The sequence below is a fragment of the Balaenoptera borealis genome (genome assembly GCF_965194805.1).
Source record: "Balaenoptera borealis genome assembly, chromosome: 8".
NCBI classification, from domain to species: Eukaryota; Metazoa; Chordata; class Mammalia; order Artiodactyla; family Balaenopteridae; genus Balaenoptera; species Balaenoptera borealis.
Window position 1 is genome coordinate 40366082 of NC_138865.1, and position 23830 is coordinate 40389911.

The 23830-nt window shown below is 36.3% G+C and overlaps 1 protein-coding gene across 9 annotated transcripts in view; it reads left to right on the forward strand.

The window, feature by feature from the left end:
* The window catches only part of KIF27 (kinesin family member 27), a 96051-nt gene that overhangs the window by 61565 nt on the left and 10656 nt on the right, over nt 1–23830 (forward strand). For 8 of the 9 annotated variants that reach the window (XM_082401140.1, XM_082401133.1, XM_082401132.1 and 5 more), the window contains 4 exons: nt 3688–3903; nt 12115–12321; nt 13806–14004; nt 15974–16138. In XM_082401140.1, coding sequence (XP_082257266.1) covers nt 3688–3903; nt 12115–12321; nt 13806–14004; nt 15974–16138 — 787 coding nt within the window. Of the gene's footprint in view, nt 1–3687; nt 3904–12114; nt 12322–13805; nt 14005–15973; nt 16139–16912; nt 17213–23830 lie in introns of those variants that run through there. The other variant, XM_082401139.1, reaches the window with a different exon arrangement.

Consider the following 23830-nt stretch of genomic DNA (forward strand, 5'->3'; position numbering starts at 1 on the left):
CATATTTCTGGGTTCTTTTTAAAACAAAAGTCGTAAGAATAATATTACATATTTTTTCAGTATTTAAGAAATACCATAAGATGCGATCATATGCATTTCAGACAAGAAACATGATATAAAAAAGCCTATATTCATAACATATACTGATTTAAGTCAAAATGAATCAAAGACCTAGATGTAAGTGCTAAAACTATAAAAGTCTTAGAAGAAAACATAGGTATAACTCTTTGTGACCTTGGGTTAAGCAATGGTTTCTTGGATATTACACCTAAAGCACAAGCAACAAAAGAAACATTAGATAAATTGGACTTCATCAAAATTAAAAATGTTTGTGATGCAAAGGACGTTATCCAGAAAGTGAAAAGATAACCCACAGAATGGGAGAAGATATTTGCAAATCATATGTCTGATAAAGAACTTGTATCTAGAATAGATAAAGAACTCTAACAACTCAATAATAAAAAGACAACCCAATTAAAAAATGGGCAAAGGATATAATAGAAATTTCTTCAAAGAAGATATACAAATGGCCAATAAGCACATGAAAAGATGCTCAACATCATTAGCCGTCAGGTAAATGCAAACCAAAATTTAAATGAGATACTGCTTCCCACCCACTAGGATGGCTATAATCAGAAAAATAGATAATAAGTGTTAATGAGGATATGAAGGAATTGGAACTCTCATACACTGCTGGTGGGATTGTAAAATGGTGCAGTTGCTTTGGATAACTATCTTGTAGTTCCTCCAAAGGTTAAACATAGAATTACCAAATGACCTAGCAATTCCACTCCTAGGGGTATATCCAAGACAAGTGAAGACATACGTGCACAGAAAAACTTGTACATGAATGTTCATAACAGCATTATTCATAATAGTCAAAAAATGAAAACAACCCAAATGTCCTTCAACTGATAATATATAAATGAAATAATGGGATATTATTCAGCAATAGAAAGGAATGAAGCACTGATACATTCTACAACATGGATGAACCCTGAAAACGTTATGTTAAGTGAAAGAAACCAGTCACAGTAGGCCGTTCCATAGAGACAGAAAGTAGAATACTGGTTACTTAAGACTGGGTGGGGGCTTGGTGAGGAAATGGAATGACTGCTAGTGGGCATGGGGTTTCTTTTTTGGGGCTGACGAAATGTTCTAATATTGATTCTGGTGATGGTTGCACAACTTGGCGAATATACTAAAAACCATCTAATTATACACTTTAAATAGGTGAATTGTATGGTATGTGAACTATATTTTAGTAAAGCTATTACTCAAAAAAACTATAAACCCATAAAGGGAAAAAACAGTAGGGGAGACAACAGAGGACAAAAGGTTACCAAAAAATGTAAGATGGAAAGCAGATAGATAAGTGGTTACTGACTTAGCAGAACAGAAGAAGCTGAAATCCAAATGTCTAGAAGAGGGACATCAATGAGAGCCAAGCCTTTAACTTTAGCTTTTTTTTTTTTTTTATAACAGCTTTAGGAGATATAATTCACATAAACATGAAAAAGACTCAGAAATGAAGGGACCATGATTTTTAGACGGCAGGAGTGAGGCCTAAGGATGAAAACAGGGCATAGTCAGGAAAGCATCCTTTTCTGATTCTGGGACTAGATGATTTATTTTCTGAAGATTGAACCAGGTACAGCAGAGCACTGGGGTAAGTCAAAATAAACAGGGAATGAATGAAAGTCTGAATCCTGAGATATCCATTTCCTAACCCCTACTTGGATCCCAAAATGCTGGCAGCCAGACTTATACTTCCCAGCAGGAGATTGGTGGATTTTTCTGAAACAGTCACAGAAAAAAATACCTTAAAAAATTTACATTTGGGAGCCCCCAACTAAGTGGCCATATCCCAGATATACCCTATTGTGACACATCTTACCCACCACAGTTTATCAGGATTTTAATACCTGACTCTTAAGTATGATGGATATTTCAGGAATGCTACTAACATTAAAGACAGAGGCCAAAACAAAAGGAAAAAAAAAAAGAAGCTCAGATAAATTAGAGCAAGGAGCTGAAAAAACTTCTTAAAAAACCTTAATATCTTCAAGGTGGTAAAAGATGATACTCTATCCATAAAACAAGAATTGCAGGCTATAAAAAACATGAAAGAACTTTTGGAAATTAAAAGGATTGGAGGATAATGTTAAGGAAGTATTTCAGAAAGTAAATAAAAAGATAAATAGAAATTAGGAGGAATAAAATTTAATCGGCAGGTAAACCCACAAAGTCCATCATCCAAGTAACAGGAATTCCAGAAAGATACAACAGAGAAAACAGGAGAAGAGGAAATTATCAAAGACATAATACAAAAAATTTGCCAGCACTGAAGATATAAGACTCTGGGTTGAAATAGCTTATCAAAGGCACAGCAAAGAGTACTAAAAGCATATCATTGTGAAGTTTTGAGTACACTAAGGGAAAAAATATATCCTGAAAGCTTCCAGATAGAAGACTAGTCACTTGAAAATCTTGAGAGTCAGAATGGCATTAGACTTCTCAGCCTTCTTCATTAGACGTTAAAAGACCTGAAGCAGTCTTAAAACTCACAAGGAAAATGGTTTCCAAACAAGGATTCTCTTTTTAGCCTAACTATCAATCAAATGGGAAGGTAGAATAAGGATATTTTCTGGTGAAAAAATTATCTACTACCTAGCCTGTCTCAGGAAACTGCTAGAGGATGTGCTCCTTAAAAATGAGGGTGCAAGCTATGATAAAGGAAGACTCAGGATCCTGCAAATGTGATCTAACTGGAAATTTTCAGGATAATACCAGAGGAAGTCCAGGAACAACTAGTCCAGTTTGGAGCAGGAGGATGGCGGCTCCAGGCAGAATGTCCATGTATTCACAAAATCATGTAAACTGACCATTGGTTTATCTAAAAACTGTAATACAACTTACGTTGGGAGAATAGAGGGAGGGGAAGTACAGAAGAGGAGGCATAGGAGTGCTAAATCCTTGTCTTCCGTAATAGATAATCAGCAGACAGTATCTAAAATTGGTAATGTTATTTAGAAACATGGACATAAACACCAGAAGAAATAGCTTAAAAGGTTTACGGTGGTTGTTTCTAGGGAGCAGGACTCAGGGGAAAGTGTTGGGTAGGGGACTGCTTTTTAAAAAAATTATTAAACTTTATGGCAGTATATACATACAATTACTTTGACGAAAAACTCTTTTTAAGATTATCTTAAATTGGTCATAATGAAGATCACCGTAAATCTAACTGGCCATAATTTTGACCGGAATGAAATAAGAGTAGAAACAAATTGTATGTTTAAATAACAACAAAACAAATGTCAACCTCTGGGAAATGTTAACATAATTAATTCTACTATGTAACAGGCCAAGAAAGAAAAGTTTAATTTGGAAAATAATACAAAAGAAAAATACTGCCTCTCAAACCTGTGTTGTATAGTCTGGTTTGGCCAAGCAATACTTAGTAATAAATCCATTGTTTGAAAAATCTCCACTTTTTAAAAAAAGGTATTCAACTTAAGATTTTAGAAAATGAAGCTCCCCAGCCCCCCAAAAAAATCCATGGGAGAAAACAATAATGTAAAAGCTAAAAATATGTTCACTTAGTAATTTTCTCTGTTTTTCCTAATTTATTTACAGTCTGGATTTCTAATAACTGATCTTGGGGTGTCTGGTTGATTGTCTTTTTAGGCTTTAAACACAGATAGTTTGAAAATATCAACTCGCCTGATCTTGTTGGACCAAGAGTTGTCTGAAAAGAATGTGCAGCTCCAGAGCAGCACAGCTGAGGAGAAAATAAAGATTTCAGAACAAGTTCAAGCCCTCCAGAAAGAAAAGGATCAGCTACAGAGACGAAGAAACAGCGTGGATGAGAAACTTAAAAATGGTAGTGTGTTATCACCTGAAGTAAGTCAGTACGCTTTGGAACTAGAAGTGCTGTATGATGGATCACTTGGATGATTTCCTCCATCTTTGTTACTTAAACATAAAAATGATAAATCTGGTCAACTTTGTTTCCTTGAGACTTTTGTCAGATGTAATGAGTCTACCTGTCACCTGTTTGGCGCCATGAGGCATGCTTGACTAGAGACTGTGATGTCCTCTCGTAGAGGTCCATGAACGTGGCCCCTTCCAGGCATTGCCAGGGACTGGGAGACTAATGTTTCTTTTGAGTATGGTCTTTCTCAGCTGGGGTTTCTCATCTGAAATCACAGAACACAGAAAAAGATTTGAGGGACACTTTTTTTCATTTCTTCCAAAGAGGGCACCTGTCTTCTCTCTATGTATCTTTCTTGAATGATACTTGGTAATTCATCACATATAACAGATGTCTAGGTCATTAAGGGTTAATTCTTTCAGAAAGTGTGGGAGCATGTTCCACTCTAAGTCCTAGCCAAGTAGATGCATAAAACTCAAACCCCAATAAAAATACCTTTTAGGATTTTTCATTTAGGGAAGGATATGGCTTCTCTCACCTTTATTTTTTTTAACTATGTAAAAGATGTTTCATTTGTTGGCTGGCAAACTGTCCCAGACTTTGTCTTCTCAAAATTTTACTTCAGTGGTATCCATACCTTATTACTTTATCAGACAAAGATGAACTTTTTTTTTCTTTTTTAAATTTATTTTATTTATTTATTTTTGTTTGCATTGGGTCTTTGTTGCTGTGTGCGGGCTTTCTCTAGTTGCAGCGAGCAGGGGCTCCTCTTCATCGCAGTGCTTGGGCTTCTCATTGCAGTGGCTTCTCTTGTTGCGGAGCACGGGCTCTAGGTTCACGGGCTCAGTAGTTGTGGTGCACGGGCTCAGCTGCTCCGCGGCATGTGGGATCTTCCTGGACCAGGGCTCGAACCTGTGTCCCCTGCATTGGCAGGCGGATTCTTAACCACTGCGCCACCAGGGAAGTCCCAAAGATGAACTTTTGAGCCTGGATTTTCTCTGCAAATATTTATAGTTGATGTCCAAAGTAAGGGAAAGCTGCTAAGAGAAAGTAAATGGCTGGGAATCATCTATCTTGTAGTGTTTTAGATTGGAGCAAGTGTGACAAGAAGTGAAAGGGGCTGGTTAAGAAGGAACAGGGGAAAGGATTTCATGACATTATTGTTCATTGAGTTGATGAAAGAAATTGAAGACAACCTTCATTGGGGGCTATGTGACATTATAAGCTTCTACTGCCCTATTTTATAACTTAATTGGGGTAGCTTTGCCAAGGATCACAGAATGAGGTTGTCCTCCTGAGGCTGTTAAATTGGAGCCCCAAGCCTACAGATTTGAAGGTCTGAAAGCCTTAGATTCAGCAAAACATATGAGGATTTAAGGAATTCTTGCCTGCCCAGGACAGTTACTGGGCCCTATGGGAGAAAAAAAAAGAAGGAGAAAACATTATGCTTCTCTTGAGGAATTCATACTACATCTGAGGAGACAGACAGAAAGATGAGAAAACTCTAAACCCTGAAGAACATAAAAAAGCAAGTTATAGATAATGTAATAAAGCTATACTTATTACATTATTTATATAAAACAATGCAGTGATCATTTGGGGGAAGATTCAATTAAGGCAGCCTTGGTGGATCAGAATCTTGAGCTGGATTATGAAAAACATGGTATATATTGATATAAGAAAGAAGGCCATTTTAGATAGAACACTGTTAAATAAGGCATAGAGATGGGAATGAGCAAATTCTGTTTGCAGAGGGGTAGAGTGTCCATTCTTTTTTTAATTTTTATTTTTTTGTACAATTTTTAAGGTTACACTCCATTTACAATTATTACAAAATATTGTCTATATTCCCTGTGTCGTACAATACATCCTTGTAGCCTATCTTACTCCCAATAGTTTGTACCTCCCATACTCCCACCCCTATAATGCCCCTCCCCCCACACTGGTAACCACTATTTTGTTCTCTATATCTGTGAGTCTGTTTCTTTTTTGTTATATTCACTAGTTTGTTGTAATTTTTAGATTCTGCCTATAAGTGATATAGCATTTGTCTTTCTCTGATTTATTTCACTTAGCATAATGCCCTCCAAGTCCATCCATGTTGCTGCAAATTGCAAAATTTTGTTCTTTTTTATGGCTGAGTAGTATTCCATTGTATATATATACCAATTCTTCTTTATCCATTCGTCTGTTGATGGACACTTAGGTTGCTTCTGTGTCTTGGCAGTTGTAAATAATGCTGCTGTGAACAATGGGGTGCATGTGTCTTTTCTAATTAGTGTTTTTTTTTTTCTGGATATGTACCCAGGAGTGGAATTGCTGGGTCATATAGTAGTTCTATTTTTAGTTTTTTGAGAAACCTCCATACTGTTTTCCACTGTGCACCAATTTACATTCCAACCAACAGTGTATGAGGGTTCCCTTTTCTCCACATCCTCACCAACATTTGTTATTTGTGTTCTTTTTGATGATAGCCATTCTGACAGGTGTGAGGTGGTATCACATTGTGGTTTTGATTTGCATTTCCCTGATGATTAGCGGTGTTGAGTATCTTCTCATTTGCCTGTTGGCCATCTGCATTTCTAGAGGGTCAATTCTTATCTTCAAGAAACATTTAAGTTTCTATTTCATGAGGAATTCTGTAACTAAAAACATTATGTAGTGTTTTGTGGTGAAAATGCAGCACAATGCATGATACCTGTTTGGCAGCCACCCTGGATTTGTTTGAGGGAAGGGTGACCCTCCTACAGTTGGTGGGGTTCCATTTAGTCCTGTGAGCGTCTGTGCACCCTGCTTCCACATGGTTGGTTCTTCTTAGTGTAGCTTTGAAATGGGCTCTGCTCTCACCACTGTTTTCACGCCAAGATTGATAGTACTAAATAGATCTCCAGTAGCAGGCGATCGGGAACATGAGATTCTGCTGTGACACAAGACATCAGTAAAATCTAGGTGGAATGGTTTGCTGTTTTGATGTCTTTAAACTTGCTCAGAATTATTTTTTCTTTCCACAATAAATCACAATATTTTTTCTAATTGTATTACTTCATGGGAAATGATAGAAAGATTTTAGATCACTATACTAGTACAGGATTACCCAACAATTTAATATAGACAAATCACCTCCTTTTTTGGGGGGTAAAATCGAGAAACTAAAATTTAGAAAAAATAAAATATTTGAACTCTATTTTTCTAATAATGCAGAACAGTTACCTAATAAGTGGAGTATAGGAAGAATACATATGAATATCTATGTTTATTTCATCTTTTACATTTTCAATTTCATGTTTTATCATTAGAAAATGCATGTAATTTATAGAGAAATACATGCAGTGCTTGCTCAAAAGGTTTCGTTTGTCGTGTTTGTTTTTTACTAACGGGAAATTTGTGATCTAAAATGTTTGGAGACCACTGCTTTAGATCCTTGTTACTCTCAGTGTGATCTCTGTACCAGCAGCAATAGTATCACCTGGGAGCCTGTTAGAAACGCAGAGCCTCAGGCACCACCGAGACCTGCTGAATTAGAAGTCTGCATTTTTACAAGCTCCCTGGTGCACGTTTGGAAAGCAGTGCTCTGTGACAAAGCATAGTCAACTCTTGATAATCTAAGCTTTGAGTTGTGGCAAATTCTTCATCCTGGGACAGCTTCCCATTGCCCCTCTTCTTCTCAACCTACAACGTTTTGCTGGGTTAGATGGAACCACAAATATTTATATGCTGGAGCCTCACTAGAGCGGGCTATCCTCAGGGTTCTATAGATATGCTGCCTTACATTATCTCAGTGCTTCCCTAACTTAGATCCAAAACTATAGAAACTAAATTTGTACCAAATTGTTCTCAGCCATTACATAAAGGCAAACTCTTTCCACATTTATTTTTTTGGGGTTTTTTTTTTTTGTGACCTTTCTAAACTGTTTTAACTTACAGGTCTTATAAAATGTCAGTTTTATGGCAATAAATATTAGCTCCTGTGCTTGCAGAAAACATGAGCTTACTACTTTGCAGGAGAAAGAGTTATCAGCAGAACTACGTCTTTTTCACAAATAATGGGGCTCACTGTGCTCAGGTGTACTAGGTAATCCTTTCTCTCTTTTTTTTTGAATTTTTGAATTTTATTTTATTTATTTTTTTATGCAGCAGGTTCTTATTAGTTATCCATTTTATACATATTAGTGTATATATATCAATCCCAATCTCCCAATTCATCACACCACCACCACCCGCCGCCGCTTCCCCCCCTTGGTGTCCATACATTTGTTCTCTACATCTGTGTCTCAATTTCTGCCCTGCAAACCGGTTCATCTGTACCATTTTTCTAGGTTCCACATATATGCGTTAATATACAATATTTGCTTTTCTCTTTCTGACTTACTTCACTCTGTATAACAAACTCTAGATTCATCCACGTCTCTACAAATAACCCAATTTTGTTCCTTTTTATGGGCGAGTAATATTCCATTGTATATATGTACCCCATCTTCTTTATCCATTCGTCTGTCGATGGGCATTTAGGTTGCTTCCATGACCTGGCTACTGTAAATAGTGCTGCAGTGAACATTGGGGTGCACGTGTCTTTTTGAATTATGGTTTTCTCTGGGTATGTGTCCAGTAGTGGGATTACTGGGTCATATGGTAATTCTATTTTTAGTTTTTTAAGGAACCTCCATACTGTTCTCCATAGTGGCTGTATCAATTTACATTCCCACCAACAGCGCAAGAGGGTTCCCTTTTCTCCACACCCTCTCCAGCATTTGTTGTTTGTAGATTTTCTGATGATGCCCATTCTAACAGGAGTGAGGTGATACCTCATTGTAGTTTTGATTTACATTTCTCTAATAATTAGTGATGTTGAGCAGCTTTTCATTTGCTTCTTGGAGATCTGTAAGTCTTCTTTGGAGAAATGTCTATTTAGGTCTTCGGCCCATTTTTAGATTGGGTTGTTTGTTTTTTTAATATTGAGCTGCATGAGCTGTTTATATATTTTGGAGATTAATCCTTTGTCCGTTGATTCCTTTGCAAATATTTTCTCCCATTCTGAGGGTTGTCTTTTTGTCTTGTTTGTAGTTTCCTTTGCTTTGCAAAAGCTTTTAAGTTTCATTAGGTCCCATTTGTTTATTTTGTTTTTATTTCCATTACTCTAGGAGGTGCATCAAAAAAGATCCTGCTGTGATTTATGTCAAAGAGTATTCTTCCTATGTTCTCCTCTAAGAGTTTCCTCTAATAGTGTCCGGTCTTACATTTAGGTCTCTAATCCATTTTGAGTTTATTTTTGTGTACGGTGTTAGGGAGTGTTCTAATTTCATTCTTTTACATGTAGCTGTCCAGTTTTCCCAGCACCGCTTATTGAAGAGACTGTCTCTTCTCCACTGTATATCCTTGCCTCCTTTGTCAGAGATTAGTTGACCATAGGTGTGTGGGTTTATCTCTGGGCTTTCTATCCTGTTCCATTGATCTATAGTTCTGTTTTTGTGCCAGTACCATATGGTCTTGATTACTGTAGCTTTGTAGTATAGTCTGAAGTCAGGGAGTCTGATTCCTCCAGCTCTGTTTTTTTCCCTCAAGACTGCTTTGGCTATTCAGGGTCTTTTGTGTCTCCATACAAATTTTAGGATTTTTTTGTTCTAGTTCTGTAAAAAATGTCATTGGTAATTTGATAGGGATTGCATTGAATCTGTAGATTGCTTTGGGTAGTATAGTCATTTTCACAATATTGATTCTTCCAATCCAAGAACATGGTATATCTCTCCATCTGTTTATATCATCTTTAATTTCTGTCATCAGTATCTTATAGTTTTCTGCATATTAACAAATTGAAGAATAAAAACCATATGATCATCTCAATAGATGCAGAAAAAGCTTTTGACAAAATTCAACACCCATTTATGATAAAAACTCTCCAGAAAGTGGGCATAGAGAGAACCTACCTCAACATAATAAAGGCCATATACGACAAACCCACAGCAAACATCATTCTCAATGGTGAGAAACTGAAACCGTTTCCTCTAAGATCAGGAACAAGACAAGGATGTCCACTCTCACCACTGTTATTCAACACAGTTTTGGAAGTCCTAGCCACGGCAATCAGAGAAGAAAAAGAAATAAAAGGAATACAAATTGGAAAAGAAGAAGTAAAATTGTCACTGTTTGCAGATGACATGATACTATACATAGAGAATCCTAAAGATGCCACCAGAAAACTACTAGAGCTAATCAATGAATTTGGTAAAGTTGCAGGATACAAAATTAATGCACAGAAATCCCTTGCATTCCTATACACTAATGATGAAAAATCTGAAAGAGAAATTAAGGAAACACTCCCATTTACCATTGCAACAAAAAGAATTAAATACCTAGGAATAAACCTACCTAGGGAGACAAATGACCTGTATGCAGAAAACTATCCACATTTGTTTTTGGTAGAATATAATCATAGTGTGCACTCTAAAGTCAAATATTTTCTTGGGTTATTCACTTTTTTTTCTTTTTAATTAATTAATTAATTTATTTATGGTTGTGTTGGATCTTTGTTTCTGTGCGAGGGCTTTCTCTAGTTGCGGCGAGTGGGGGCCACTCTTCATCGTGGTGCGCGGGCCTGTCACTATCGTGGCCTCTCTTGTTGCGGAGCACAGGCTCCAGACGCGCAGGCTCAGTAATTGTGGCTCACGGGCCCAGTTGCTCCGCAGCATGTGGGATCTTCCCAGACCAGGGCTCGAACCCGTGTCCCCTGCATTGGCAGGCAGACTCTCAACCACTGAGCCACCAGGGAAGCCCGGTTATTCACTTTTATTTTCTGGTTCTTCTTATTCACCTAAGTACCTTTCAGAATTTAAGTTTGTTTTTCTTAAAAAGGTGAATATTATTTTCTTCCTTATGGAGTGATTATCAGATCTTCAAATTCTTGATGGTTAGTAATTGCACAAAGAAATAAAATGGCTGCTGAACATTTTTTTTTTCCAAAATGGCTCTTTCAGGAGATTTTATAAAATGGCTTTAAAAAAATAAGTATTATTCAACCTCCCATTGGAATAGGTTATTACCTACCTTTTCCCTGAATTCCAGAAAAGGAGTTCCAGAAGTCATTCTAACTATTCTTTGGGGAGATCAGAAATAGTAACATTATTTTTCTTTGACATGCTATGGGGAGGAGTGGAGAGAAATACTTGGGTCATGTACCCAAGACATATGAAAATGTTTTTTTCTCCTCTCCCTTCATTAAGTTGTTCAGCAGATACTTACTGAGTTTAAACTATGTAATATGTACTGTGCTAGGCAATAAGGATGTGAGTATGGACAAGACCATCGGCCCTCAGGGAACTTAAAGTTGAGGTGGCCTCCACCACAAGTACGGGAATACAAAAATATATATCCAAGTCTTAACCACGTCCAAAATAATTTCTTACCAGAGATTTAGATCCCCCAAATAAGATGTTATTTGGATAATTCAGAGAACTGCTAGGTTTTCTGACAGGAATTCATCAGATTTTTTTTTTTCCTACAGAGGAAATCTTCTTTGGCACATGAAAAAAAAGGTTTTGCTGCCACCATTTTTAGTGCCTACATTTTCCCTCTAATGACATCTCCTAGGAATCTTATGAAATATTTCATGTCCTTAAATCCTCACTACTTTTTCTTATGCTATACTGTGTTTTTTCCCTAGAGACTCTCCTCTGATTACTAGTTCTTAATAACTTATTTTAATATCTTCTTTCCTTCCTAGCAATATATTGTTTTGATAGATCCTTGAAGGGACCCCCGAGGTCTCCAGATCTCACAGACACATAATATGCACTTTAGGAGCCATGGAGGGAGATAACATGATAACACTGTCAAACCTGTGGGCTGAGGCTTTGTTCAAGTGTATTCCTCCGTGATCAGCATTTGCTTATGACCTTGGGATGTTTCATAACTCACCTAACCTTCTTCCTCTTCCATTTTACTACCCAAGGTTTACTACGAGGATTCAATGATTATTTGTTACATATATGTGTGTGTGTTTGTGTGTGTGTGTGTACACACAGTGTATTGTGTAGCATAGCAAGCACTCAATAAACATTTTTTTTAATTTAGTAGAAGAATGGTACTGTCCATTAGACTCAAATAGCATAATGAGATCTTAGTATATGACAAAGTCCGAGTTATACTGTTTCATTTAAAATGAGTGATTTCTATTGTATTATATCTAGGAAGAACATGTTCTTTTCCAACTTGAAGAAGGGATTGAAGCTTTGGAAGCTGCAATTGAATACAAGAACGAACGTATCCAGAGTCGCCAGAACTCGCTCAGAGCTTCATTTCAAAATCTCTCTCATAGTGAAGCAAATGTCTTAGAAAAACTAATCTGCCTGAGTCCTGTTGAGATTAGAGCTATTCTTTTCAGATATTTCAATAAGGTTTGTTTTTCAGGGACAGAGGATTTTCTTATAAAGAGGGGTCGAGATGCTTATACAGCTCACACTTATGTAGAATTTACAGTACTGAATGTTGTCATCTGAAATCTTTGCACTTATCCAAGTATGTAGGCCTAACTTTGTGAAGTTCTTAAAGTTGAAGGGCCTTTTGAAAGAAGGGCTTTCGGGAATAGTTTTAAAAACCAAAGAATTTAAGTTATATTCCTCAGTCACTATTTCTTGGTTGTATGTTTTCTAGATTTGATTGTTCCTACTTAGCATTCGTGAAAAATCAAGGGCCCTCCAGGTTTGGGTTCCCTTTCCTTCATTGCTGTAGGGTAGGGGTAACCTGTACTTTCTTATTATACCCTATGAATTGAAATGGAGGTGAAATGGTGCATCAGTGACAAAGATAGTAATAGATTTTAGCATTAACCTGGATGGGCTTAATATAAATTAAAATATTTTATACAGATTTGACAGCTTACTGATAGAGATGTTTCACAGCATTGAAAACTATATCTGTCTTTTCTCTAATGTTTTCTCTTAAGATATATATTATGAAGTGTTAAACAAGTAGATGACTCTTTTCTCTGAAAAATATATTCAGTTTAAGGGAATAGCAGACAGTTAATGAAAAATGAAACACAGAAGTTTTAAAATAAAGTTCTAATTCTGTTAGACAATTGAAATAAAGATGACTAAATTAATGGAAATGTGATACACAGCCCTCCTCTCGGATAATTACCATCAGTAGTAAGCTTCTATTATTGATGCAAGTGCATCCCATCACTGGGTGTGTGGAGGGCAGAAATATGGTGCATATTGTCTTAGGCTTTGATACAGGTAACTCTTCTGTGGTGTTCTTAGAGCAAGGGTTCTTAACCCAGAGCACCCAGGTGAAGGTCAGTGGATTTTCTGGTCTTAAGAACTCTTTGGAGAAATGAGTATTTTTCTGGAGAGAATGTCATTACATTATTAACAAGTTCTGTGACACAGATATTGTCTGAAGTGTTTTTACTTTATATCAGTGCAGAGAGGAACCCACTGGACTAAATGTACAATCTGAGACCGAACTCTATAGCTTAAAAATTCTGTCACTTATTTATAACATTCATTTTGGAGTTAAAAATGAGAATTATCTAGATGTTACAGAAGTCTTTAGATTCTTGGTATCTTTTTAGACTGGAGAAATACAGTTGTAGGATTATAAATGTAAACTACAAATATCATGTCTAAGAAATGATGGAGGGGTGATTGTTAGAGTAGAGCAACATTATATTTAAAATGAAGTTGTTACCAATTCAGAATCTCAACAAATTAAAAAGGCTGTTAGGTTATCTTGTGGGTATATTACAAAGCATTTGCCTAGTTATACCATGGGGATTAAGGGAGTTCATCTTTATGAAGTCTAAGAGAAATAAATTAGTCTATTATATTAGGCTGTCTAAAACACACTTAAAAGATCAAAAAAATGTCTTTGCTAGGTGGTTAATTTGCGAGAAGCTGAACGGAAACTACAGTTACAGAATGAAGAAATTAAAATGAAAGTTCTGGAACGGGATAATGTGGTTCGTGAGTTGGAATCTACACTGGAACATCTGAAATTGCAGTGTGACCGGAGACTGACCCTTCAGCAAAAGGAACACGAGCAAAAAATGCAGCTTCTGTTACATCATTTCAAAGGTAACTAACTGCCCCTTCTCATCAGTTGTGTAAAGGTGACGTGTAGGAGGGGGATTGGGAAAGGAAGGTAGGACAGAATTGAATCACTTAAAGCCCAACATGCATAAATAGTTACTACTTATATGTGTTTTGTGCTTTACATGTTTTGGTCCACATGTTGGAATAGTTGACTTTGATGTAGGGCTATTCATGCTTGAAATGCCATCTCCTCTGCCTGTCCCCAGTGCCACACAGAGAACTGCTGCAATCCTGTTACTTTGTTGTGGTCTACTTTTTATGTAGGAATGTGGGATGACTTCTGGCTTGGTGGTGTACAATTGAAAATTCCCCATCTCTAGGATATAGAACCTTGATATTTAAATCACTTTCCCTTCATAAAATTAAAGTGATAGGTTCTGTCAGATTTCTGGTTATATTGTTACAGTTTTCAGTAAATTATAAATTTTATGCATTAAGGTTAGAGCTTAGGTCAAAATCAGTCTACCACTGATGGGCACATAGTGTTATCAGTGCACAGTAGTTCAACCATCAACTGTGGTATGGAGTTGTCATAGCAATTGGTCTTCACAATACCTGGACTTATGGCTGGTACACACAGTTGCTATGGCAACAAAATCACTGCCTGGCGATACTTCAACGCCTGGAATGCTTCAATCCAGGTGGCTTGGCTGCTCAGTCTTGATTCTCATGAATCTATAGCTGGAAATGTGCTAAAAAGGATCTGGAAGAAGCAACCTGAGTAAGCAGAAAATTGGAAAATATATGCATTTGAGCGTTGAGGCAGTTTGCCTCTAAGTTAATTCTATAACGAGTTAATTAGCAACCAGTTGCCTGATGACAGGATTTCCTTGACTGGATTCCATATGTTATTTCATTCAAACATGCTTTCCTTACCTTATGTTAATTCTGTCCTAAGTCTCTAAAAGTGATATTTTAATAGAATTTTTAATATGTTTTTCAAGTGGTTGGCATTTTACCACAAAAGTTCATGCTTTAGCCAAATGAGAACATTTTAAAAATCATTCGTTTCTATAGCTGGGACAAGTTTTTCATAACAAAGTTATAACTGAAAATGTTAACAACTTATGAATTTTCTAATTTCAACTGAATATAGGCCATAAAATTAAGTTCATTTTTATGATATCCTTCATGGGGCTTCTGATTTGTGATGTTATTAATCTAAAATGTTTTTTAAACAAGATGATGGGTTAATATAAAATATACAGATATACTTAGATCAATTTTTACAAAACAACCAATTATAACAAAAGAAAATTACAAACCAGTAGGACCATTTTATAAATTTACCAATAGGAAAGAGTAGGTCTGAAAGTGTGTATTTCTGAAGGTCAGTAAACTGCGTTTTACTGGTTCTAGAACCTAACCCAAAGCGGACAGTTTTAGACATTCCTAAACGTTAATTAGAAGCTTTAAAATTATATTGTGTCATAAACTAGAACTTTACTTATGCTTCCCCCCCCACCCCCTTCTCCTTTTTTGGTGGTGTTTTCCTTTGTAATTTAATCTTTCTAGACTCTTTTGACAGGTTTCTGGTTTTTGAGGGGTTTTTTGGTTATATATTTCTTGGGCCTATAAACTTTAGGCTTATGACTTTCCATACATCCATGGTTCCTGATGTAAACTTTAAGACATTGATGCAGCTGGACAGAGTTACAAATGTGAACCTTACTTCTGCTCTTCTGAGGATAAATTTAGTTAGTAGCTACTCAAAAAGTGCTTATGAATCATGAAAAATGTGGTAGTTGGTAGGGATTAGGGTGGAGAAGGGCTCATCTTACTTTGAAAAATTTTACAGGCAGAAGACTCCAAATTGTAGCTGAAAACAAATCCAGCCAAGTAATAGATACATGTAACATACTTCTGACCCTACAATAGAGTCTGGGAGCTCTGTTAGAATTTTCAATCATTTACTTTAAACTGATTTTAAATGTAAATTTCTGTTTTATAGAGCAAGACGGGGAAGGCATTGTGGAAACTTTAAAAAATTATGGAGATAAAATCCAGCAGCTGGAAAGAGAGCTTTATTTCTATAAGAAAACCAGCAGAGATCTTAAGAAGAAACTTAAGGAATTGGTAGGGGAAGCAATTCGACGACAACTAGTACCATCAGAAAGTAAGAGATTTAGTGTTACTTGTCACTCCAACACTGTAGCATGGTTTGTAGTGGAGCCTTTCCCACTTGATTGGATTATTTAGGATTAGATATTTAACTTCTCTTTGTCTCTGTAAACAAAAATAGTTGTCTAGTCTATGTGTAAGACAGAACCACTGGAGAAAAGAATAAATGAACGAATGTATATGTGTGAAGGAAATGATCATTTATTGGATTGCCTGCCATGTACCAGGGGCTCTTGTATTCTCTAACTCACTTAATTCTTAAAATAACCCTAATTATAGGATAGCTGTTGTTTTCCTGTTTTATAGTAAATTAAGCCTTCTGATTATCATAAAAAAGTAAAATAGAGAATAATAAAAGTAAAGGTAAAATAATATTTATGTATTTCTAAGATCAGTCAGGTTTTTTCATATCATGACCTCTAGAAATTCAAACATATAATAAAACCCATCGTTGAGACAAGGACGTTTTCTTGCATAATTATATATAGATATGTAGAAATACCATCTTCCTCAATGAAATGATAAAACATGACAAAGAACTTTGCAAAAGCAAGAAGTGCCATGAAGGTGATATACTGTTATGATTAAAACATATTGTCTTACTACCATGTGTAAAATACATAGCTAGTGGGAAGTTGCTGTATAGGACAGGGAGCTCAGCTCAGTGCTCTGTGATGACCTAGAGGGGTGGGATGGGGGTGGGGTGGCAGGGAGGCTCAAGAGGGAGGGGATACAGGTATACGTATAGCTGATTCACTTTGTTCTACAGCAGAAACTAACACACCATTGTAAAGCAGTTATACTCCAATAAAAAGAAAAAAGAAAAAAACATATTGGACTTCCCTGGTGGTGCAGTGGTTAAGAATCCGCCTGCCAATGCAGGAGACACGGGTTCAAGCCCTGGTCCAGGAAGATCCCACATGCCACGGAGCAACTAAGCCTGTGCGCCACAACTACTGAGCCTGTGCTCTAGAGCCTGCGAGCCACAGCTACTGAAGCCCACGTGCCACAACTACTGAAGCCCGTGCGCCTAGAGCCTAGAGCCCAGAGCCCTTGCTCCACAACAAGAGAAGCCAGCGAGATGAGAAGCCCGCGCATCGCAACAAAGAGTAGCCCCCGCTCACCGCAACTAGAGAAAGCCTGCGCGAAGCAACAAAGACTCAACGCAGCCAAAAGTAAATAAATAAATTAAAAAAATATATATATTGTCTTTAAGCCACCAATAGAGAGGAATCAATATCTCTAAAATAATGTATACTCATTTTATAAAAGAATTAGCCTTCCTTTAGAGAAAGTATTCTTCTAATAAGTTAAGAATGGCTTTTGAAAGTTGACTTTACAGCTCTTTTTAGCTCTTTTTTGTGTTTGTAAAGAAAACTAAAGATGGGTACAACAAGATATAAAGAGTACCCCTGAAACTAATATAATGTTATATATCAATTATATCTCAACTTAAAAATATAATTATAAAAATGAAACCATAAAAAATATAGAAACCAGTGGAAAATGATATATATGCACAATGAAAAGATATATACTGAATATATAATATAAGCAGAATTAACATAGTTTTAAATCTTAAAACTTAGTAATATTTTAGAAAAGTAGTTCTAATACTACCTTATATTTATTGTATTTATCATTTACAGGCATTTTCCCAAATAGTCCAATTTAGCCCTCAAACTCAGGGTGGGCCGGTATATGCTAACCTCATTTTTAGATGAGGAAATTAAAGCTTAGAGCAGTCCAGTGACTCATGAACCGACCAGTAATTAGAGCATGGTCTAAGGTCCCTGGTCTTCTGATTCCTGGTTCTGTGTTCTAGTATAAAAGTCGCTTTAGGATAGAGATGTGATACAAACATACGAATTCTGCCAAAGAGACTAAACTTTCTGATTTTCAATGTAGTAATGCAGAGGTATTTACTCATATAATTAAAACATTTACTTGAAATACTGCCTGCAACATATAGCTGAACCTTTTACTTGAAACGCTATCTGCAAAAAATTAAAATGTAAACAGGTATTAAGTAGGAAACAGAGCAATTAGCACAAACCCATTTTTGCTTTAAAAAATTCACTTTCAAATTTGAGATATCTGAAATTAGATGTTTACTGTTTAAATGGCCCATGTTTATACTGCTGAGTCTACTAGACATCTCTTAAAATGACAGTGTGGTATATGGTGGTAAACAGGTTTAAGAAACCTGGATCTGGGACTTCCCTGGTGGTCCAGTGGATAAGACTCCACGTTCCCAATGCAGGGGGTCAGGGTTCAACTAGATCCAGCATGCCGCAACTAAAGATCCCACACGCAGCAACGAAGATCCCACGTGCCACAACTAAGACCCGGCGCGGCCAAGATAAAATAAATAAATATTAAAAAAAAAAAAAAAGAAAGAAAGAAAGAAACCTGGATCCTAATCATGCTCTTTAATGAAACAAATACAAAAAGCTTTAAAAAAGCTAAATAATCTTGGAGATGTGTAAAGTGAGGATAACTCCTGTTTTACCAACTCACCTGGAAAGTCTAGTCTTTTTTTAAATTTTTTCGGCTGCACCACGTGACTTGTGGAATCCTAGTTCCCCGACCAGGGATCAAACCCCGGCCCCCAGCACTGGAAGCTCAGAGTCCTAACCACCGGACCACCAGGGAATTCCTGGAAGTCTAGTCTTAATAATAATAATGTTGAAGATGTTATCTCAGCTAATTTGCTATATCCCCTAGAACCATCTTAAATATCTTTATTTTTTGGCTAAAAAAGTAATACATAGTCGTTATAGAAAACTTTGAAAATATAGAAAAAAATCAGAAAAAAAAACACCCATAATCCTACCCACAACTATTAACATTTCAGCATAATAATTCTTTTCAGTGTTTTCCTCATGCTTTAAAAAAAATTCATTTGGAATCATACTGGTGATATAGCTTGTACTATATCCTACCTCAAAATGCAGCTCCAATAAAATGACATTAAATAAGACTTGTTTGAATTATAAAATATAGCAGTTTAAATATATCAAATTTTGAGTTCCCTAAACTGTATTATATGCTTAATAATCAGTATCCTAATTAATATATAACTGTCTTGGTATTCAGTTGATTGGGTTTTGTTAGTAGTCTTTTCATTGTCTGCCTACCAGACTTTATCTGCTTTGAATATTTTTAGCATTTTCAAATAGCAAAAGAATTAATCTTTTGACTAAAATATCTTGGTCACTTCTAAAAAGTGGCCAAAAAGACTAAAAGCGCTTGGTCATGCTTCTGTTACAGTGCATCTGTTTTCTAACATTTTGTGAGGATAAAATCAGTATATATGGACATGCAGTCTATGTACTTGTTTAAGTATTTAAAACTTTATACTTCTATTTTTATTGAATAATATTTTATTTTATCCCAAAACAAAACATAAAAGTCTTGAAAGATACACAATTTAAGACATAAATTCTTATTTGGTTAAATCCAAGCAACTCTTTAAATTCAGCTTTAGCCATAATTAGAAGAATTTAATTATTGTTTCTTTTCTTTGGAGAGGATTGTTGTTTGAATATAAAAATACTTATATATCATTCATTTCAGAGCTTACACTGAATTTCACTGAGAAAGGAAATTCTTTTTTAGCAAAAGTTATGAGCTTAATTATAAAAAATATAATATTTTGAAGACATTACACTGGAGGTACAAGTTTATGACACAATAAAAATTTGATGAATGTATATGATACTAAATGCATTAATTAGATTTGTGTGTTATACCATATATTTGTAAATATATAATTTACAATGTGGTCAATTACATTAGTAAAACCATTCATCTTTTTTTTTTTTTACTTTTTATCTTAACATCCTTATTGGAGTGTAATTGCTTTACAATGGTGTGTTAGTTTCTGCTTCATACAAAGTGAATCAGCTATACATATACATATATCCGGATGTCTCCTCCCTCTGGAGTCTCCCTCCCACCCTCCGTATCCCACCTCTCTAGGTGGTCGCATCGAGCTGATCCAGCTGTGCCATACAGCTGCTTCACACTATCTGTTTTTACATTTGGTAGGGTATATATGTCCATGCCACTCTCTCACTTCGTCCCAGCTTACCCTTCCCCCTCCCCGTGTCCTCAAGTCCATTCTCTACATCTGCGTCTTTATTCCTGTCCTACCCCTAAGTTCTTCAGAACCTGTTTTTTTTGGGATTCCACATATATGTGTTAGCATAGGGTATTTGTTTTTCTCTTTCTCACTTCCTTCACTCTGTATCACAGTCTCTAGATCCATCTACCTCGCTACAAATAACTCAATTTCGTTTCTTTTTATGGCTGAGTGATATTCCATTGCATATATGTGCCACATCTTCTTTATCCATTCATCTGTCGATGGACACTTAGGTTGCTTCCATGTCCTGACTGTTGTAAATACAGCTGCAGTGAACATTGTGGTACATGACTCCTTTTTTTTTTTTTAAAGACACCAATTGTACTTGAACATTTGTTACTTTTTTAAAATAATTAATTAATTAATTAATTAATTATTGGCTGTGTTGGGTCTTCGTTTCTGTGCGAGGGCTTTCTCCAGTTGCGGCAAGCGGGGGCCACTCTTCATCACGGCGCGTGGGCCTCTCACTATCGCGGCCTCTCTTGTTGCAGAGCACAGGCTCCAGACGCGCAGGCTCAGAAGTTGTAGCTTATGGGCCCAGTTGCTCCGCGGCATGTGGGATCTTCCCAGACCAGGGCTCGAACCCGTGTCCCCTGCATTAGCAGGCAGATTCTCAACCACTGCACCACCAGGGAAGCCCCATGACTCTTTTTGAATTATGGTTTTCTCAGGGTATATGCCCAGTAGTGGGATTGCTGGGTCGTATGGTAGTTCTATTTTTAGCTTTTTAAGGAACGTCCATACTGTTCTCCATAGTGACTGTATCAATTTACATTCCAACCAACAGTGCAAGAGGGTTCCCTTTTCTCCACACCCTCTCCAGCATTTATTGTTTGTAGATTTTTTGATGATGGCCATTCTGACTGGTGTGAGGTGATACCTCATTGTAGTTTTGATTTGCCTTTCTCTAATGATTAGTGATGTTGAGCATTCTTTCATGTGTTTGTTGGCAATCTGTATATCTTCTTTGGTGAAATGTCTATTTAGGTCTTCTGCCCATTTTTGGATTGGGTTGTTTGTTTTTTTTGATATTGAGCTGCATGAGCTGCTTGTAAATTTGGAGGTTGATCCTTTGCCAGTTGCTCCATTAGCAAATATTTTCTCCCATTCTGAGGGTTGTCTTTTCGTCTTGTTTATGTTTTCCTTTGCTGTGCAAAAGCTTTTAATTCATTAGGTCCCATTTGTTTATTTTTGTTTTTATTTTCATTTCTCTAGGAGGTGGGTCAAAAAGGATCTTGCTGTGATTTATGTCGTAGAGTGTTCTGCCTATGTTTTCCTCTAAGAGTTTTATAATGTCTGGCTTTACATTTAGGTCTTTAATCCATTTTGAGTTTATTTTTGTGTATGGTGTTAGGGAGTATTCTAATTTCATTCTTTCACATGTAGCTGTCCAGTTTTCCCAGCACCACTTATTGAAGAGGCTGTGTTTTCTCCATTGTATCTTCTTGCCTCCTTGATCAAAAATAAGGTGACCATATGTGCGTGGGTTTATCTCTGGGCCTTCTATCCTGTACCATTGATCTATATTTCTGTTTTTGTGCCGTACCATACTGTCTTGATTACTGTAGCTTTGTAGTATAGTCTGAAGTCCGGGAGCCTGATTCCTCCAGCTCCGTTTTTCTTTCTCAAGATTGCTTTGGCTATTCGGGGTCTTTTGTGTTTCCATACAAATTGTGAAATTTTTTGTTCTAGTTCTGTGAAAAATGCCATTGGTCGTTTGATAGGGATTGCATTGAATCTGTAGATTGCTTTGGGTAGTATAGTCATTTTCACAATGTTGATTCTTCCAATCCAAGAACATGGTCTATCTCTCCATCTGTTTGTATCATCTTTAATTTCTTTCATCAGTGTCTTATAGTTTTCTGCATACAGGTCTTTTGTCTCCTTAAGTAGGTTTATTCCTAGATATTTTATTCTTTTTGTTGCAGTGATAAATGGGAGTGTTTCCTTAATTTCTCTTTCAGATTTTTCATCATGAGTGTATAGGAATGCAAGAGATTTCTTAGCATTAATTTTGTATCCTGCTACTTTACCAAATTCGTTGATTAGCTCTAGTAGTTTTCTGGTAGCATCTTTAGGATACTCCATGTATAGTATCATGTCATCTGCAAACAGTGACAGCTTTACTTCTTCTTTTCCAATTTGGATTCCTTTTATTTCTTCTTCTTCTCTGATTGCTGTGGCTAAAACTTCCAAAACTATGTTGAATAATAATGGTTAGAGTGGACAACCTTGTCTTGTTCCTGATATTAGTGGAAAGGGTTTCAGTTTTTCACCATTGAGAACGATGTTGGCTGTGGGTTTGTCATATATGGCCTTTATTATGTTGAGGTAAGTGCCCTGTATGCCTACTTGCTGGAGGGTTTTTATCATAAATGGATGTTGAATTGTGTCGAAAGCTTTTTCTGCATCTATTGAGATGATCATATGGTTTTTCTCCTTCAATTTGTTAATATGGTTTATCACATTGATTGAGTTACATATACTGTAGAATCCTTGCAGTTTGGGGATAAACCCCAGTTGGTCATGGTGTATGATCCTTTTAATGTGCTGTTGGATTCTGTTTGCTAGTATTTTGTTGAGGATTTTTGCATCTATGTTCATCAGTGATATTGGCCTGTAGTTTTCTTTCTTTGTGACATCTTTGTCTGGTTTTGGTATCAGGGTGATGGTGGCCTCATAGAATGAGTTTGGGAGTGTTCCTCCCTCTGCTCTATTTTGGAAGAAGGATAAGTGTTAGCTCTTCTTTAAATGTTTGATAGAATTCGCCTGTGAAGGCATCTGGTCCTGGACTTCTGTTTGTTGGAAGAGTTTTAATCACAGTTTCAATTTCAGTGCTTGTGATTGGTCTGTTTATATTTGCTTTTTCTTCCTGGTTCAGTCTCAGAAGTTTGTGCTTTTCTAAGAATTTGTCCATTTCTTACAGGTTGTCCATTTTATTGGCGTAGAGTTGCTTTTAGTAATCTCTCATGATCCTTTGTATTTCTGCAGTGTCAGTTGTTACTTCTCCTTTTCCATTTCTAATTCTATTGATTTGAGTCTTCTCCCTTTTTTTCTTGATGAATCTGGCTAATGGTTTATCAATTTTGTTTATCTTCTCAAAGAACCAGCTTTTATTTTTATTGATCTTTGCTATTGTTTCCTTCATTTCTTTTTCATTTATTTCTGATCTGATCTTTATGATTTTTTTCCTTCTGCTCACTTCGGGGTTTTTTTGTTCTTCTTTCTCAGATTGCTTTAGGTGTAAGGTTATGTTGTTTATTTGAGATGTTTCTTGTTTCTTGTGGTAGAATTGTATTGCTATAAACTTCCCTCTTAGAAGTGCTTTTGCTGCATCCTGTAGGTTTTGGGTCGTCGTGTTTTCATTGTCATTTGTTTCTAGGTATTTTTTGATTTCCTCTTTGATTTCTTCTGTGATCTCTTGGTTGTTAAGTAGTGTATTGTTTAGCCTCCATGTGTTTGTATTTTTTACAGATTTTTTTTCCTGTAATTGATATCTAGTCTCATGGCGTTGTGGTCGGAAAACATACTAGATAC